This window comes from Giraffa tippelskirchi, chromosome 10 (genome assembly GCF_054371585.1).
Source record: "Giraffa tippelskirchi isolate mGirTip1 chromosome 10, T2T-mGirTip1v1.2.pri, whole genome shotgun sequence".
NCBI lineage: Eukaryota > Metazoa > Chordata > Mammalia > Artiodactyla > Giraffidae > Giraffa > Giraffa tippelskirchi.
The window spans coordinates 148,591,541-148,611,955 of NC_137284.1; the positions used below are offsets into that span (position 1 = coordinate 148,591,541).

At 37.9% G+C, this 20,415-nt stretch overlaps 1 protein-coding gene across 1 annotated transcript in view; it reads left to right on the forward strand.

Moving 5' to 3' along the window:
• Positions 1-20,415, forward strand: part of LOC145523659 (maltase-glucoamylase-like) — a 340,029-nt gene that overhangs the window by 243,586 nt on the left and 76,028 nt on the right. Inside the window, exons 50-53 of the mRNA XM_081534360.1 lie at positions 6,270-6,383; positions 7,378-7,416; positions 10,136-10,241; positions 12,633-12,712. Coding sequence (XP_081390486.1) covers positions 6,270-6,383; positions 7,378-7,416; positions 10,136-10,241; positions 12,633-12,712 — 339 coding nt within the window. The remainder of the gene's footprint in view (positions 1-6,269; positions 6,384-7,377; positions 7,417-10,135; positions 10,242-12,632; positions 12,713-20,415) is intronic.

Consider the following 20,415-nt stretch of genomic DNA (forward strand, 5'->3'; position numbering starts at 1 on the left):
TGTACTTGGATGATTGTTGTTTTAATCATCATAAAAATTACTATATTTGGTAACACATCAACCCTGGAAACAACAGAATTTGGAACGGTATTGGTTAAAACACTAGATGGTTAGAATTTGGGAATAAAGAAATTATATACTAATGTTTAACAAAGATATTTAAGTATTATTTGAAAATGAGTATATTGGAGGTAGTGTTTACTTTTCTATGTCTTTTTAATTTCTTTTCTTTTTGAAATTGATGTATAGTTGATTTACAATATTGTGTTAGTTTCAGTTGTACATCCAAGTATTTCAGCTATATATATGTATATGTTAATACATACATATATATTTTTCAGATTATTTCCCATTATAGGTTATTATAAGGTACTGAATACTGTTTCCACTCAGAGAACATGTCTGTAGTAAATCCTTGCTGCTTATCTATTTTATATACAGTAGTATGTATCTGTTAATGCCCCACTCCTAATTTATCACTCCCAGCTTTCCCCTTTCTTTCTTTCTTTTTTTTTGATGCCAGGAAGCCAGACTATACTTGGATACTCATGTGTCAGTGCCTCCAGAAGGCTACAGAGAGATAACATTGTTAAACTGACTTAGTGTTCTAATTATCAAAGTAAAAAGCTTTCGGATGAGGGCTTGCACGAATTTAGGCAACTAACATGAAACATGGAAATACAGTCACAGGGATCCCTTGTTCAAAATGGTGGGAAACTTGCCAGCTATCCTATGATAAACCCAGGGAGGCTACCAGGAGGAAACAATTATTTACTTGATATTTGAGAAATATTTCATGTTATCATCAAGGACATATTGGTAGAAATTGGCTCTGGCTGCTACAAAATGCTCAAGGAAATTTCTGACTAGAGAATCCTGGTTGCCAAGTTTCTGAGTGAGGCATGGAAGGGTTGACAACATTTATAGGATCAAGGACCCTCTCGGCAGTCTAGTGGTACCTGTGGAACCCCTCCTAAGAGTGATGTTCTTAAATGCACAAAGTTTAATGCACACTGTTGGAAAAGAATCCTATTATATTAAAATGTGTGTTCAGTCACTCATTCGTGTCCAACTCTTTGTGACCCCATGGACTGTAGGCCGCCAGGCTCCTCTGTCCATGGGATTCTCCAGGCAAGAATACTGGAGTGGGTTGCCATTACCTTCTCTAGAGGATCTTCCCAACCCAAGAATCAAACCTGGGTCTCCTGCACTGTGGGTGGATTCTTTACCAGTGAGCCACTGGGGAAGCCCTCATTATAATAAAATACACTTCTGCAAAATGTTTTAAAAGTTTAATATAGTAATACATGAGGTGTTTTAAAATTATAACATTAAATAATGAGATTTAACTGTGTGTCTAATAATGCCAAAGCTTCAATGTGATGAGCAGTTTGAACAATATTTTGAGATATCTACTACAATTTCTTAATGTGACATGAAAATATTGTTGATTCTGTTTTTGAAAAACTCCTGTGCACTAGCAAAATTACTGTGCCCCACTGCCTCCATTCATAATCTAAGGAATTTCAGTTAGAAATTAGTGAAAAAAGATATATTTTCCCCCATCTATGTTTACAGATTCCTAAGTTATACCTTTTGGAGTTCTGGGGACACCAGTTCAAGAACCTCTTGAACTTAAGGCATGTCAACTTCCCAGACTTCGGTTCAGCAATTCAGACCCTGTGTAATTGTGACTGTTGCAAGAGTTCCCAAGCCTTAGTCTGTCACCTTCTCTTGAATTCATTCATCCTTTTGGGTTTTAAGCAGGCATATGAACATGAAGACGTTTAGTCTAGAATTAGAAAGATTCTGAACAGCTCTGGAAAAGGAGATCAGTGGGGTATTTGGGTCTCCCTTAGTTTCTCTCTCTGGAGCAGAGGTATTTCTTTTCTGAGTTTAAGGTTGATTCCACCTTGCTCCATCACAGGGGTTAGCTCTGTTGATCAGGGCATTTTGTACGGCTTTTGTCTGAGTGAGAAAATCTCAGAAGCAAGCTTTAGGGTCAGAGACTTGGTTAGGTCACGTTGTCTCTCTGGGATGCTGTTTGCTTCCTTATCTGCAAAATAGTGGTGTCAGACTAAAGCAATGACTTCCAGATGATGGGCTGTGCAGAGCTTTGGGCTGTTCCTTACCCTCTGAGACTGGGGAGAAGGCAGAATGGCAGGGTTCTGAGTGCCTAACCCTGGCTTTGGTCATTCACTAGCTTACGTACTGGAAGTCTAGTTGAACAAAGGATTTTAAATGTGTATTTAAATACATTAAGTATTATACACATATTTACATACTTAGTATATATTATATATATTTAAAATTCTTTCTTTCCGTAAGTAGAGTATACACACATGCATCCTTATATATAGCACATATATCATATTTATGTAAAAAATTTGAAAATCAGTGCACCAGATCAGCAGTCCTCAAATATTTTGATCCCAGCACATCTTTATATTCTTAAAAATGATTGCGGATTCCCAGAGCTTTTGTTCATGGGGTTATAGCTATCAATAGTTATCATATTGCAAATTAAAGTAACTATATTTTCCAAAACAAAAACGTTTAGTTGGAAGAGTTGCATAATTTTGCATTTTTACAAATTTCTTTAAAATCTGGCTCAATGGAGAAAAAAAGAATTCTCACAGCTGCTTCTACATTCAGTCTTTCATGATAGCACATTATGTAGCCTCTGGGAAACCTCCACCGTATGCTCATGACAGAGAGTAAGACAGGAAAATAGCTTCTTGGTGTTTTTATGAAAATAGTTTTACCTCACAAAGCTCCTGGAAAGGTCACTAAGACCTCCCGGAAGTTGATCCCTGGTCCACACTTTGAGGACCACTGCGCATGGAGCCATACATTTGTGGCTACCCCAGAGCAGCTTCCAAGACATGGGCCTATGCTTATCACTCCTGGCCAGCTATGAGGGAAAAGTCTGGGGTCCTTATGACGTATTCTGTCTTCTCCAGGTCATAGAATTTCACTCTATCTTTTCATGTATGCCAAAATAAAAAATAACAATCCCAAATATTTTCACTTAAAGAGGAAGAAAGTCATTCTTTTCTATTAAGAGCATCCTTGTAACATTAGTGACTGTAGGTACCTACAAAGACAAGCTTGTGTTGACCTTGGCAGGTATGGTCTGGGTCTCACCAACATCCATCCCCTCCTTGTCATGGCAGCAATGTCACTGAGAGTTTGGCATCTGGCTTTGGAGGATGGGGTCATACATATTGTTGGTTTCTGATCTGAAGATTCCAACCATTGGTTTGCTTTCATCTCTTTCTGAGAGAAAAGAGTTCTGCCAGTAGTTCGCTTTCCCATGCCTTCTTATTAATAAGCAATGGGAAGGTGTTGGCTAACAAACTTGTCTCTTCCCTTCAAAATGTTCTGTTACTTTTTCATTGGTCAGCACAAGCATGTGACCCAGTATCTTGCAGTTGCTACATAGCAAGAAGGGATGGCGAAGCTTGCTGTTTTCTGCCCTTTAGGAACAGGTGATAGCTGGGATCGTCAGTTAACATTTAGCATGGGAGATGTCACCAGTGGGCATGGGATGTGGGGAGTGAAGTGTAAACGACCATGCAAAGAATAGAAAAATCTTACATAACAATAAATCTCTTGGCTTGATCTTTTGCCAGGATATTGTCCCAGTTTGAAATGGGATCCAGGTGTTATTTCTTCTAACAAAGGCTCTCCTGTTTTGAAGCAAAAGATAAGGTGTATACGTCATTTCAGGAGTTTATAGAGGCAGAAACCAACCAAGTTTCTGTGTGTTTGTGTGTGGGTGTGTACTGGTCATACACTGAACATTTGAAGCAAATAAACTCCTATGGGTACTATATTACTTGTGTGTTATGTGTGTTCACTCTTTGTGACCCCAGAAACCGTAGTCTACCAGGCTCCTCTCTCCATGAGATTTTCCAGGCAGGAACACTGGAGTGGGTTGCCATTTCCTTCTCCAGGGGAATCTTCTTGACCCAGGGATCAAACTCATGTCTCTTGTGTCTCCTGCATTGTTGGGCAGATTCTTTACCTGTAGTGCCACCTGGGAAGCCCTTAGTATATTACTTGGATGCCCTCAAAAGATGGTATACCCTTATATATTGCTATATATGCTGCTGCTGCTAAGTCACTTCAGTCGTGTCCAACTCTGTGCGACCCCATAGACGGCAGCCCACCAGGCTCCCCCGTCCCTGGGATTCTCCAGGCAAGAACACTGGAGTGGGTTGCCATTTCCTTCTCCAATGCATGAAAGTGAAAAGTGAAAGTGAAGTCGCTCAGTCGTGTCCGACTCCTAGCGACCTCATGGACTGCAGCCTACCAGGCTCCTCCGTCCATGGGATTTTCCAGGCAAGAGTACTGGAGTGGGTATTGCTATATATAGAATATGCAATAGCCTCATATGTTGCTGGTGTGAAGGTAAAATGTTGCCACTACTTTGAAAAACAGTTCTAGAGTTCTTCAAAAAGTTAAAGCTAGAGTTGCCATATGACTCGGAAGTTCCACTCCTAAGTATAGCCCCAAGAGAAGTGAAAATACATATCTACACAAAACTTGTACGTGTATATTCATAGTAGCATTGCTCATAATAGCTAAAAAATATAACCAACCCAAATGTACATCAACTCATGAGTGAATAAACAGAATGTCACTACAATCTGTATCATCCAGCCATAAGAAGAAGTGAAGGGGACTTCCTTGGTGGTCCAGTGGTTAAGACCCCATGCTGCCAATGCTGGGGGCATGGGTTCCATCCCTGGTCAGGGACTAATATCCCATATGCTGCATGGTGTAGCCAAAAGATTAAAAAAAAAAAAAAAAAGAAAGAAAGGACTGATACTTGCAACAACATGAATAAACTTTGAAAAAGTTATGCTAAGTGAAAGAAGTCAAATGGCCATGTATGATTCCACTTACATGAACTATTCAGAATAAGCAGATCCATCAAAACAGGAAGCAGATTAGCAGTTGCAGGAACACAGGAGAGGAAAGGATATGGCTTCTTTTTGGTATGAGCAAATGTTCTGGAATTACATAGTTGTGATGATTGCACAACTTTGTGACTATACTAAAAAACCACTGAACTGTACACTTTAAAAGGATGAATGTTATGGTGTGCAAATTATATTTCAAATAAAAAAAAAAACTAGTTAGTGTAAGAAGAAACAAATTTTTAAAAAGATATTAGTGATTCGCTGAAGCTCCAGGAGGGCTAGAGCATCAGGTCTATAAGCTATGTGGTCAGAACACAGCAATGATTACCTAGTGGGATACTCTATTGCCATTTCTCTTACCACACGTCTGGAAATTTGTACCCCAGATCTGGGCATAGGATGCTACTATGAAATGCCTCTTGAAATGCATCTCTCCACCATCCTGGATTCCACACGACACTTCCTTCTTCCCTCAACTTTCTTCTGGATCACAGGCACAGACCATTGGCCACCCCCATGCTCCTTGCCTCTACCTTGGCTAGAAGGAAGACTGTGAAAGAGATTGTCTAGCATCTTCCTTGGGAGACAGAATTCTCAAAATGGGAAGCTCCTTAAGTGATACAGAAGCTTTTAAAAAAATTATTATTATTATTTTATTTTTGACCATGCTGCATGGCTTGTGGGATCTTAGTTCCCTGACCAGGGATCGAACCTGTGTCCCTGCAATAGAAGTGCTGAGTCTTAACCACTGGACCACCAGGGCGAAGTCCCTTGATAAGGCTTATAAAGATGCTGAGCAATCAGAGAGCATGACAAACATCTAGTAGCAGTGCCTTCCCACTTTAAGATAATATAATTTCCATTTCAATGGTGTTTCTCTTATTAGGATAATTGATAGGGAGGCTTATTTGAATTAATGAAAAACTGAGTTATACCAAGAGAAGCTGGGGAGATAAAAATGGGGACAGAAACAGTGTGATGAACCAAGCATTATTCATTGTTTCACTTATTTATTCAACAAAGAGCTGTATATTTACAAATATCAGTGGATATTGGGTCGAATGCTAAGTACAGGAGATACAGAGCTGAAGAAGATGATTGAGACCTCAGCTCTTGAGCTCTTTAGGCTACATGGACAGACAAGTGAGTATAATAGAAGGTGACAAGCAAGTAATCTGATATGAACAGGAACACAGACAAACTATTAGAAGAAACCCCGCCTTCCCCCTTTTATTTGCAAAGGGAGCTTTCTTTCCTCCTGTCACAAGGAAAATGAAGGACTTTTTATGGTCTTTTGGCAACTGCACTCGTCTCCTCCAATTGCCACTCACTTTATAGGGCAATAAATCAATCTTGGCAGAAGCTGACTACATCAGCCCGATCACCTTTGCTCAGTGCTCCTCAAGAACCACCGAGGGACAGACACAGCACATAAAAAGATACGGCTGTGAGGTGAGTGCTTTTCCCTATGCACATGGTTCTTTGAACAAGCAGTGTCCCTTCCTTCTTGTACTGGCTGGAGAGGAGAGCTGTGTGTGAGAGTCTGTGTGTGTGTGTGTGTGTGTGTGTGTGTGTGTGTTTGGAGGAGGGTCTCGTGTAAGAGGGTCCTCTCTCCTGGGGAGAAACCAAGGAAAGAATAAACAGATGAGGTCCTTCTGGTCACTCGCTGAATGGGGTGTGGATTGGGAGAAAGGCGAACTTGTCTCTTTGGGCAGAGAGGGAGATGGTTATCCAATCCTTAAGGGTTTTGGAAAAATAACCGGGATTTGTATTATTCTAAAATGCTGTTTGATACAGAAAAGTAGCTTTGGGCCGGGAGGGTATCTAAGCAGGGGAGAATTTCTACCTTCAGGAATCCCTGCTCCTACCCTCTGCATGGATGACAATGGTTCCAATAGCTGGAAAATTCCCGGGGTTGTCCCCAGAGTGTCCTTAACCTCTGGGAATTACAGGTGCTGAAACTGCTTCTCCAAAAGGATTAAGGAGCTATGGAAGAGGTGCTTGCTTTTGGTTTGAGGAGGCTGGAGAGAAAAATCTCCCCATGGAGAGAATTAGGGTTTGGAGGAAGAGGCTAACTGATGGATAGTGTGTTCACTGTGATAGTCAGTCCTGGGCTGAATGGATGAGGAACTTGTCAGGTTATTGTCAACATATGGGCTGGGTCATTCAAATTTCTCTTACTGCCTGAAATTCTACCATCGGAGAGTTAGCCTCTAGAACTTTAAGCTCTTCAGTCTAGGAGACCTCGTGGAGAGAGTAAGAATGTGTGTGTGCTCTCTCGGTTGCATCTGACTCTTTGCCATCCCATGGACTGCAGCCTAGCAGGCTCCTCTGTCCCTGGCATTTTCCAGGCCAGATTACTGGAGTGGGCTGCCATTTTCTTCTCCAGGGGATCTTCCCGACCCAGGGATCTAACCCAAGTCTCCTCTGTCTTCTGCATTGGTAGGTGGATTCTTTACCACTGAGCCACCCGGGAAGTCTGAGAGTAAGAATATTCAAATTCTAATTTAAGAAGCGGGGCATCTCAGTTTTTACATCAGTTCCACAACTAACTGTGATTAGACAAAGTTCCTTAACTTTCCCTTATAAAATAGAAATCATGGTGCCTGCCTGATCAACCTTGACATAAGAATTTTAAGGAAGCATAGTCATATGAGATATATCTTATGGGACTGAGAGTAAACCTTTGAATAATTTAGGCCAATGGAAGACACCTGATAGATTTAGGCACCTAGGAAAGAATGGAGAATAAAGAATTGTTAATAAACTCCAACTTCAATCCCAAACCCCAGTCCCCAACTTCACGTTGGCAAATTGGCTGTAGATCTTTGCTCCTCACCCCCATTTCACAATTAAGGTGCTTCTTTTCTTGGCTTATTAAATATTAACCTAAAGGCAGACTCAGATGAAAAGTGAAGCTATATGCATAAGAAAGTGCTTGTAGAAATGGTCATGGCATTGGGCTGGGGTTGAGAAGAGCAGGGGTGTGGGGGAATGGAAAGTTAAAGGAGAGGCAAAGTTAAAAAGAGAGAATTCTTTATATCAATTTATAGATTGTCACTGCATAAATGTTGGTTTGGTGCAGCTGAAACCCAGGGGAGGAAGAGGCTTGGGGGCTGGGCCTGGGAGGTGTCATGAAGACCTTCGGTTACACAGCTAAAGAATTTTTATTGTTTTCTGGAGAATCACTGAAGACTTGAATACAAGAGAATAAAACGATCTTGTTCATGCTCTAGAAAGATCAGTCCAGCTGCAGCGTGTTCAGCGGACTTCAGGAACAGGGAGAGCGGAAGCAGGGGGCTTTGGGGAAAGCAGTGGTGGCAGTTCAGGCCAGAAATGATGGCCTGAAAAAAGTGTTTCCAGTAGGAATGGAAAGGAAGGAACATGTTTGAAAGATATCGGTAAAGCATTTGACTCAACTTGTAGCTGGTTGTGAGAACTAACAGGAGAGAAGTCAGAAAAGTTTTCCAGGTTTTTTGAAGAAATTGTGATTCTGTTCCTTAAGGTATTAAATGTTTGAGAAGGAGCCAGTTTGGCAGAATTGGTGAAGCTAGGACTGGGCTATGGGGAGAGATGATTTCATGTTTAAACAAGTTGAATTTAAGCTTGTGGGAAATCCAAATGAGACATCTAACAAACAGCTGAATATATGAATCCAAATCTCTGAGCTAGAAATACGGGTTGGATTGTCCTCAGATATTATACAAAGTCACAGGAGCAATGAAAATCACTTAAGGAGAGTGAGCAGTGGCCCCACAATGAAATACAGGGAATGTCACATTTCACTAAATAGGAGACTACAAAGAAAATTGTAGAGAAGCCAGAAGAGTAGGTAGGAAATTAAGATTGAATGATATCAAATGATCCAAAGCTGAAGAATTTTACGGAGGAGGAAGTGGTTGGTAGGGCTAGGTGATTAAGACAGCTCACCCCTAGTGATCTTGGCAGGAGCAGTTTTAGTGGAATGCGAGAAACAAAGTTCATGCCAGGAATATGAGAGGAAGGTAATGCAGAATGCGTGAAATTATCATTTTGGAAAGTTGCCAAGAAAGGAGAAAGAAAGCTATAATGGTCTAGAGAAGAATACCAAGTCATCAAAAAGTTTGAGGTGAACTTTTTGGCCAGCCTAATATTTATGAGGGGAAAGAGCAAATTCAGAAGGAGACGTGGATAGTATAAGATAGAAGAAGCATATTTGGTAGAATAAGAAGTTTGAAAAATTCAAAGGCTCTGAGATCTAGGGAATAGATACTAGGATTATACTGAGACAAAAAGAGAAAAAACTCTTCCATTGCAAAGAGAGAGAAAAGGACCAGAACTTACCCAAATATGGATACTTTTTATAGAAAAGCTGGAGTTGAGAAGCAGGGAGATTAAATAGTTGCTGCAAAATAGTTATCTTGTCTGGAATGTTGGAGATAATATTGGAAATACACATCTAATAGTTGAAATACCCATCAGTCAGTATGAAAACTAGGATAAGAATTGAAGTTCTTTGATTCCTAGTTCAGTTCATACCCTCTAAAATAGCAAATATTTAAAAAGCTGTATCTATACCTGATGTTTAAAACTTGGGTCTAGGCTCATTATTTAGAACTACTGTGAGCCACCAAATTTATATGGATTTGTGTGCCATGACCATAGAAGTACTCATTATATTGAAGATCAGGACTAAGTTTATTTTTGTTACCCTATTCTTAAAATGCTTACTGAGCTCTAAACAGTTAAACACCTCAGCATCACCAGCATAGGAATTGGAACAAGAAGATTTGGATTCAGATATTGCTACTTTTCCCCTCCCTGAGTGGACCTTCCTTTCTCTGTCCAGGGATGGTGTGAAGGTCAAAGTGGCATCTAGAAGGGCTTTTGGAGCCATCTCAACCCTTCCTCTCTCTCCCATGCTCTGTTCAATTCCTCCTTCCCTCCCTTCAATTCTTTATGTCTGATGTATTTTTCTTTAGACAGTAATCAATCCCTTTGCAGACAAAAAGGACAAGAGTCCTACATGTGTTGGATGCACTGACCAGAGTTACTTGGAGACACTGTGATGAACAGGAACAAATACTCCCTGGATTACATAAAGAGAAATGCCGATAATCACGTCAACTGGCAAGGAGTTGGCAGCCTGATCAGTATACCTACCTATTCTTTTGGAATGATGGGGTTTGCAGTTTACTTTAATCCTGTTGCCTGTGTCCATCTAGATGGCGAGGAAGCTTAGTGCATTGGAAATCCTTCTGATCATCTTCATCATAATTGTACTTGCTGTAGATATCCTCTTGCTGATGCTTCTGTTGGAGAAGCCTCCAGGTAAGGGAGATGCTTGTGGCTGTTGGATTGGAAGGATTGAAACAGAAGTCCCCTCAGGATGCCAAAGACATCCTTTTATTTCTTCATTCCTCAGCACGCCACCACATTGCATTATTCACAATCTGTATCCACAATTAATTTAGATAAATTTCCAGATGCTGTGTTCTTGTTCTGCAACTATACCTAAAATTAAATGCTAGTAATATTCAAGGTCTCCCATGTCCCATTTGATGTAATTTTAGCAAAATGCAAAATGAGATTCATCAGAAGCCTGTCCTTCAACCTAAAGTCATGAATGAAATAAAAAAGTCTTCAAGAAGAATAGTTTATAGTGCCCAGTCCCTTTACATTATGGAAAAAGAAATTGGGCTACAGTAGAGTTAGGGACTGATTAACTTGGCCTAAATATGTCAATTACAATTCACCTCCAGCCCGTATTCTGATTAAATACCTACGATTTCTTCATGGATACCTTTGAAATTCTTCTCTCATAGAAACATCCCACAGAACGCCTTCTTTCCTGCATCTGAGCCACCAGGGAAGCCTTCCCTGCACACATTATACTCTAAATAATAATATACACTATACAAAAATCTTTTCTTAAAAAGAATTTGAGGTTTACTCTGCTTGATAAAGCTCACTATATCAATATAGATTTAGCGTGTAGTGAAAAGAACCTGTACCCATAGCATAATCCTACCTACTCATTCTTTTCACCACTCTTCACAGTAAACATTGAAGTATTTTCTAGGAACAATTATGATTTTGTAAGATGATATGAAAAAGTATATGGGCCTTCTTTCCATGGTGGTGGTTATCACATTCACCTTATACACGAAAGTTCCCCAGATAGAAACTGGGTGGAAACAGACTTTCTTTAGGCTTCCCAGGTGGCACTAATGGTAAAGAATCTGCCTGCCCATGCAAGAGACATAAGAGATGAGGGTTCGATCCCGGGGTCAGGAAGATCCTATGGAGGAGGAAATGGTAACCCACTCCAGTATTCTTGTCTGAAGAATCCCATGGACAGAGGAGCCTGGCAGCCTACAGTGTGTGGAGTCGCAAAGAGTCAGACACGACTGTAGCAGCACATGAAAACTATAACTCAAAATGGATCAAAGCTCAAAATGTAACAGCCAAAACTATAAAATTCTAGGAAAAACATAGGCATAAATATCAATATTTGTGACCTTGGATCAGGCAACAGTTTCTTAGATATGATACTAAAAAAAAAAAATCAGACCAAAAAAAAAAAAGCAAATTGGACTTCAAAATAAAAAAATTTTGTGCTTCAAAGAACACTATCAAGGAAATGAAATGACAGTCCACTAAAGAAGGAACATATTTGCAAATGACATGCTTGAAAATGGTCTAACATTCAAAATATGTAAATCTTATGATTCAAAATTAGAAGAAAAATAATCAAATTTCTAAAATGAGCACAAGATTTAACAGACATTTCTTCATGGAAGGTCTATAAATGGCCAATAAGCCATGAAAATAACAGTCAATATCATCAGTTGTTTGGGAAATTCAAGTCAGATGAAATATCCTTTATACCCACTAAAGTGAAAGTGTCCAACCATTTGCGGCCCCATGGACTATACAGTCCATGGAATTCTCTAGGCCAGAATACTGGAGTGGGTTGCCATTCCCTTCTCCAGGGGATCTTCCCAACTCTGGGATCAAACCCAGGTCTCCCGCATTGCAGGTGTATTCTTTACCAGCTGAGCCACAAGGGAAGCCCCTTCCTTTGTGGAAGGGAATAGTCAATAAGTGAAAACAACCCAAATGCACATTAACTGATGAATAGATTTTAAGAAGTGTTATATTCATATCATGAAATATGATTCAGCCATGAAAAAGAATAAAGTACTGTTACATGCTGCAACATGAATGAACCTTGAAAACATTACACCAGGTAGAAGCCAGATGTAAAAGGCCACATATTTTATGATTCTGTTTATATGAAATGTTCAGAATAGGCAAATCCATAGAGATAGAAAGTAGATTCATGTTTACCAGGGACTGGGAGAAGAAAGAAATGGGAAGTGACTACTAATGGGTACATGGTTTCTTTTGGGGTGATGAAAATGTTCTGGAATTAGATGGTCATGGTGGGACAACTTTGTAAAATATTATAAGCCATTGAATTGCACACTTTAAACATGTGAATTTTATGGTATGTGAATTATAGCTCAAAAAACTCCCAGCAAAACAAAAAGTAAACAAGTTGAACCCTTGGAGAAGTGTTAAACATTCTGTGCAAATGTAGATCCCAGTTACTTGTGATTACTGACTGGAGAATTGGCTGAAAGTCTAGGACTACTTCTTCCCTGGGACTGTGAGCACACTCCACATTTTCCATTTTGTCCTTTAATTTCTCTGCAGGTGCTTCATTTGTTCCAGAGTGCCCAGAAATCCCTGAATCAGAAAGGATAGACTGTGCCCCTGGCCAGGAGGTGACAGAGGTCAGAGAAAAATGGTCCTTGCTTTGGGCCTGCTGGGTTTTATTGAAAAGAGGAGTATGTGCAGTGGGGAGAGGGTGGTGATAGAGTGGATTATGGGCCTCTTGACTTGTTTGGAGTACTTTCTATCTTGCCTGATGAAATGAACAGCAACACCGAGGAAATCAGGGAAGCAGCCAGGGGTGAAAGGAAGAGGAGGAGGAACTAACAAGAGGGTTGGCCCATGGGGTCTGAAGTCCAGAGTCGAGGGAGAGTTCTCAGTGTTGCTAAATGTGTCCTACCGTGATTCCAAGGAGAGTCACGGAAAGGTTAATGTTTGAGGGCTTGAAATCACATTCCTTGAGAATAGAGGCCATCAAACATATATAAATGACTGAGTTGTTGTAGAGCCCAAATGACTTGTTACAACAAGAATCTTCTGAAATCATGTTATTGGCAAGTCATCCCAATGAACATATATTAGAAAACATAGATTTTCTACTTGAGTAGTTTCCATAAGAATATCAACTATTGGAAGCCTTCTTAGTTGTAACTTAATGACTTTATCATAAAGGTATACATACTTAGACTGTATTTCTTCATCTCATATTCTATATCCCATAATTAGGACTGCATTAAATTTTAGGTTTAGTTAGGTAACAGTGACATAATTTTAAATTTTCTCATTTTAAAAACATATTCAATACAACCTCTTTTCATTTCAACTCTTTTATACATATATGCATATTTCTCAACTGTCTTCATATATATTTCATTACAGATGTATTATGAAATGTTTTTCCTAGATGTTGCATATACAAAGTTTCTGTTGTAAATATAGTTTATTATATTTGCTAACTGGTGCTTCTTTTATTACTAAAGATTATTTTATATTTATTAAATATTACATATGTAAATATTATATCTATTAAATTTTATTATATATTATATTGATATAGTATATATTATGCTATAACATATTATATTAATTATACAATTTTACCAACTTAAATTTCTCATTGTTTCTAAAGTGGTTTATATAGTTCATTTTATTGTTATTGAGTATATATTATGGGCTTCCCTGGTGACTTAGATGTAAAGAATCTGCCTGCCAATGCAGGAGACCTGGATTCGATCCCTGAGTAGGGGAGATTCCCTGGAGAAGAAATGGTTACCCACTCCAGCATTCTTTCCTGGATAATCCCATGGACAGAGGAGCCTGGCAGGCTACAGTCCATGGGGTCGCAAAGAGTCAGACACAACTGAGAGACTAATACAACAACCCATATAGTTATACCCTAGGCAAATAATTATACATAATGAAAAATCCAGTTCATAGGATTTTTATCTTTATTATCTTCCATGATATTACAAAAATGTTTTCTCAAAGTATTTGTAGCAATTTACACTCCCTCATGAGTTCATTTGCTCTATATCCTAACCTACTCTTCGTATGTTTTTCTTTCTCAATATAACTATTCTGTGGCTTTAATTTGTATGTTCTTCATGACTAATGAAGTTAGACACTTTCATACGCTGATTGGCTAGATGGATAATCATATTTGTGAAGGGTCTTTTCCATCTCCTTTTTTGTCTAGTTTTTTCTATTGGGCTGTTCATATTTTTCTTATCACTTTGCAGTATTTACATATTCTGTATGCAAACCTTTTGTCATATAAATTTTAAGTATTTCCTAACACTGTGGTTTGACTTTTAACACTCTTCATGGTGACTTTTGATGAAAAAGTTTTTAACTATAACAAACCTACTTTATCAGTTTTATAGTTAGTGAATTTTGTATTCTATTTAAAAATTCTTTCTTACTCCAAGGTTAAAAAAATGTATTTCTATTTTTTTTCTCTAAGGGCATTGTTGTTTTTATCTTCCACACTGAGATCTTAAAATAAGTCTAGAGTTGACTTTTGTGTATGGTGTCAGATAGGAGTCCAGAATATTTTTTTTCTTGAATTTCTAATAGACCCATCACTGCTTACTGAAATTACCATCTTTCACCCTCTGCATTGTAATGCCACCTTTACTATAAATCATATATCTTTGTCTATGTTGATCTATTTCTAGAGTCTCGTATTTTGTTCCATTGTTAGTTTATCTGCTCTTCTGCTAATTTCACATTACCTTCATTACTGTTAGTCAGTCGTGTCCGACTCTTTGTGACTCCATGGACTGTAGCCCTCCAAGCTCCTTGTCCATGGAATTCTCCAGGCAAGAACACTGAAGTGGGTTGCCATTTCCAGGGATCAAACCCAGGTCTCCTGCATTGCAAGCAGATTCTTTACCTTCCAAGACACCAGGGAAGCTCTTTATCACAGCTTTATAGTAAATCTTGGGGCTTCCCTGGTGGCTCAAATGGTGAAGAATTTGTCTGCAATGTGGGATCTGCAGAGATGTGGCTCCATCCTGGGTCAGGAAGATCCCTTGGAGAAGGAAATGGCTACCCACTCCAGTTTTCTTGCCTGAAAAATTCCATGGACAGAGGAGCTTGGTGGGCTATAGTCCATGGGGTCACAAAAGAGTCAGACCAGACCAAGCAACTAAACAACAACATAGTAAGTCTTGACATGTAGTTGAGTAAGTTCTCCAAATTATTCTTATTTTTCTTTAAGATTGCCCAGCTTATTTTTGACCCTTTAGATTTCTGAATAAATTTTAGAATCAGCCTGTCAGCTTCCTCTCAAAACCCACCAGAAATTTGATTCTGATCACATAAAATTCACGGATTAATTTTGGGAGAATTGACATCTTTATAAGAGTGAATATTCTAATCCATGAATGCGATATATTCCTCTACTTATTAAGATTTTAATTTTGAGATTTTTGATACAGAGGACTTATAAGTTTTTTCCAAAAATTTTCTAAGTACTTTATGTTTGATTTTATTTAAATATTATTTTTAATTTTCCATTTAGCTGTTATTGGCATATAGATTTAAAGTTGATTTTTTAAATATTTGCTGATCTTAAAACAGAAATCACACTAAATTCACTTATTAATTCTCCTAGTTTGTCTATGGACTGTTGGATTTTCCTTTTACAACAGTGTTACCTGCAAATAATGACCATTTAAGATTTTCTCAAATGTACATTTTTCTCCTTGTAACACTAAGGATACTTTTTCATTTTAATTTTTCTATATACTTTGGGATATGCAGCTATAGTAGGTTTTAGAAAATGGAGACTGCTTTTAAATAATATAAGAAATAACATTTCAGTAAACATTAAAAGTAAAATATAAAATGTTAAAAGTAAAAGTAAAATGTTAACTCTAAAGAGGAATCTCTGATTTTGAAAGAAGTTGGCTACACATCATTCACAGAATTAAAGCATCTATCAGAGACTCTACTGAAAAAAAAATCCTTGCCTCAAATGGAAGTTGAAGAAGATAATTTCCAAGCCGATTTTCAGTTCTCAAGTTCCATTAGTCAGTAATTTCTGAGGGCAAAATGACATAAAAATCTATGTGAAAGGCAACTGGAGAGTACTCTTTAGAAAACAAAGTTTGGTGTTAAGGAAAGCATAGAGATAGATTCGTTATGAGTCAATTGCCATAATCCAGGTGTGAGTTTATGAGGATGTGTGTAATTGTGTAACTATGGAGACCAAAAAGGCCATATGTATATCTCAAAGGTTTCACTTCTGGTGTCTGGGATACAGGAAGTGCCTTAAAACTGAGACAGGAATGTTAGGGCAGACTTCATGCAAAAGTGTTGTGTTTATCTGACTGTATTGGATTTCTTGTCTTAACTGTTTTTTTCTTTTTTTTAATAGAGGTTGGTAGACTTTGAAACAATTTATGGCAATGTAACTGACCTTTTGAACTTTAACGATCTCAGCCTCAGAGATAGCAGGGCTACTTAAATATCTGTCTCAGATTTAGGAAACTCAACAGCCTAGAAGTTACCCCAAATCCCCAAACTTCTCCACCGATCCCTTCCAGCCTATTTTGTATTTAAAGAGGATGAAGCAGGAATATCATTTATATATTTGGAAAATTAGTAAGTCCTGTTAAGGAGATTGTATGGCTATAATGTAATTTTTGTTCCGTCTCAGTTGTGTCTGACTCTTTGCGAGCCCATGGACTGCAGCATGCCAGGCTTCCTTGTCCTTCCCTATAATTGCTTGGTTTATAATAAGCATGAAGGTTGATCTGTTATTTTTACTTAGTTATTTTAATTTAATTTATTCATTTTTAATTGGAGGATACTTGCTTACAATATTGCATTGGTTTCTGCAATGCATCAACATGAATCAGTCACAGGCATACACATTAATACCGTAGTTTTTCAGAGCAATTACAGTAGATGTTAGCATCTAAAATACTTTCTAAATAAGTAGTATTGTGACATATTCTTTTGTTTTTTAAATCGGAAAATCTATACTTGGATATATTCTTTTAATAAGAAAGATTCAGACATTATAGTTATATACCAAATAAAATTAGCAAAGTCCTTATTTATAATGTTTTCTCTTTATTTCCAAATCACCTACCCAGAATCAGGTCAAGAGCTTTGCATGTATCCTTCTCTTGATCTTTCTAAGCTTTTGTCCATGTTAACATAGGTATTTATATATTTTGTACATATATTTATATATTTTTGGTTTTGTTTTCACATGAATTTAGTTGTACTATATATCTTATTTAATAACTTGCTTTTAAAATTTGGGGCATTTTTATATATTGAAAAGTGCTTGAGATGATCATCTAATTTATTTTTTTGGTCAATGTTGTGAATTATACTAAAAAGATTTCTTAATTTTGAACCACTGTAGCATTCTCTTGAGAGTCCTCTCTTGACTATTATGAGTTAATTCTTTTAATACCCTAATGAATTCAGATTGCTAACATTTTATTAAAAGTTTACATATCTGTCTTTTTTAAGTGAAATTGGCTTATATATTTTTATTTGATTGTTTGCTTGGACTCTCCTTATCTAGTTTGTTGCCAGGATTATTCTAGTTTAATAAAATTAATCAGAAAACTTTTTTACCTTGTTCTGAAAATATATATATTATATGAGAATATTCTATTCCCTAAATCATAAGGGCAAAATATCATTTTTTTAGGGACAGGCCTTTGACTGCTTTTTACAATTTTCATGGTTAATGGTCATTTGATTTTTTATCTCTTCTTATCTAATCTTGATTATCTAATGTTTCATTATTTGAAGATTCAAATCATAGTTTCCCATTCATTGGTAAATATTTGTGTAAACAGTTTTCTCTAAATTCTTATTTATGTTAAGAGATCTCAGTATCTGTTGTCATTCTGCATTTTTTGTTCCTAATTGTGTTTGCCCCCCTCCCTCTTTGTCAAAATAGGACTTGATAATGTTTTCATATTTCTTAGATCTTTTCAAAGAGTCTCCTTTAGGTTTATTGATCTGCCAAACTAATACCAAAACATGTGTTCACACTATAATAATTACCAGTGTGGAATTACAGCAGGAATTGATATGTACACCATTAGAATATAATAATAAGTCCCCAAACACATATTCATATTCTCATATTTGTACACTTAAATTTAGTTTATAATAAAAATAGAATTTCAAATCAATAGTAGAAGCTAGGTCTATTTCATGGGGATGTCTGGCTTACTTTACTATGCTTGCTGACAACACAATAGCACATATTCTTAGATTATTACCTGGAAAAAAATTTCATGTTTTGAATTGATTGTAGGTACTTGCTTCTTTTCTCTTTCATTAATTACTGCTTTTACTTATTAGTTTTTCATGTAGCTTTTATGGCTTTATTTTGTTCATTTCCAGTTTCCTGTGTTGTATATTGAGTTGCTCGTAATTTATAACATTACTTTCTCTCTTTCCTTGGTTCCCCCTTTCCTCCTGTATTTCTCTTTTTACTCCTTTTGGAATCTTCTAGCTGAGTGTTGCACTGTGAGTCCATTGGTCACTTGACTTACCCTTTTCTACTTCCATTTCTTTATCTTTGTGTATTATGTTCTTGGATAATCTTAAATTGAATTAAAACTATTTTCTTGCCTTGATACTTCTTTCTTTTATTGTTTTCTTTTTGTTATTCAGTACAAATATTGAGTTTTAAACCTTGCTGTCAGATATCTTCACTTTCAATACTCTTTATTGCTTTTCTTAATGGAAGCAACTGCTGTGTGCCTGTGTCTGAAGGTAGTAATTATATTTATTGTGAAGGCTAATAATGTTTTTTCTATTAACTGCTTCCTCCGATTTGTTTATTAAGTTTGGTCCCTTCCTATCATGATGTTCAGTTCAGTCACTCAGTTGTGTCCAACTCTTCGCGACCCCGTGGACTGCAGCATGCCAGGCTTCCCTGTCCATCACCAATTCCCAGAGCTTACTCAAACTTATGTCCATCGAGTTAGTGATGCCATCAAACCATCTCATCCTCTGTCGTACCGTTCTCCTGCCCTCAATCTTTCCCAGCACCTGGGTCTTTTCAAATGAGTCAGTTCTTCACATGAGATAGCTAAAGTATTGGAGTTTCAGCTTCAACATCAGTCCTTCCAATGAATATTCAAGCCTAATTTCCTTTAGGGATAGATTGGTTGCATCTCCTTGCAGTCCAAGGGACTCTCAAGAGTCTTCTCCAACACCACAGTTCAAAAGCATCAATTCTTTGGCACTCTTTTTTGGGCTCCAAAATCACTGCAGGTGGTGACTGTAGCCATGAAATTAAAAGACGCTTGCTCCTTGGAAGTTATGACCAACCTAGACAGCATATTAAAAAGCAGAGACATTACTTTGCCAACAAAAGTCCGTCTAGTCAAAGCTATGGTTTTTCCAGTAGTCATGTATGGATCATGATGTTAGTTTCTCTCAAATGTTGGGTGTCTTGACTATCATCTTTGTATTTCATTATCTATGACTGCCTGTACTATTTACCTTAGCTCATGCTGAGAATTGAGGAGGAGAGGGCTGCTGGAGAGAAAAATGGATACTTATCTGGGGGTGGTTCTGGTGGCCTGGGGGGGTGGGTGCAGTTTATTAGCTGCTGTGTTGCGATACCTTCTGGCTCCCAGCATGTCTCTTCTCACTCCCTTACTCAGTTGCTCAGTTGTGTCTGACCCTTTGTGACCCCATGGACTATTGCCCACCAAGCTCCTTTGTCTGTGGAATTTTCCAGGCAAGAATACTGCAGTTGTTGTCATTTCCTCCTCCGGGAGTTCTTCCCAACCCAGGGATCAAACCTATGTCTCCAGCATCTCGTGCATTGGCAGGTGGATTCTTTATCACTGAGCCACCTGGGAAGCTCCCTCAGTCCCTTAATCTATGAATAAACACTTTCGGATGCCCACCCGTTAAGAGGAGCTAACCAGTAGCTGTTAGAGCTTCCCAATTAATCATCCACGGCTACATCCCAGGTTTCTCTTCCGCTTCTCTACACCTACCTGATTTGGAGCAGTTCTTTTTCTTCTCTTGTGTTTTAAGTTATGAATATGTGTTTTCCCTAGAGCTGATAAAGTTGATTTTCTGTGTTTCAGGAATTTCATAACTTTTCTGGTCTGCCGTACTGAACTATATTTTGCCGTTTTACAACGGACTTGTAATATCTTTCTTAATGATACTTCTGTCAATTCATGTAGGATCAGTTGGGTGGAGAGGTGAATACCTGTGCTTATATCAACATTTTGGTTCAATTTGCCATCTATTTAATTTATTATAACAGAACAATTTTTTATGTAAATTAATCTATCATTGCTGCTAAGTTGCT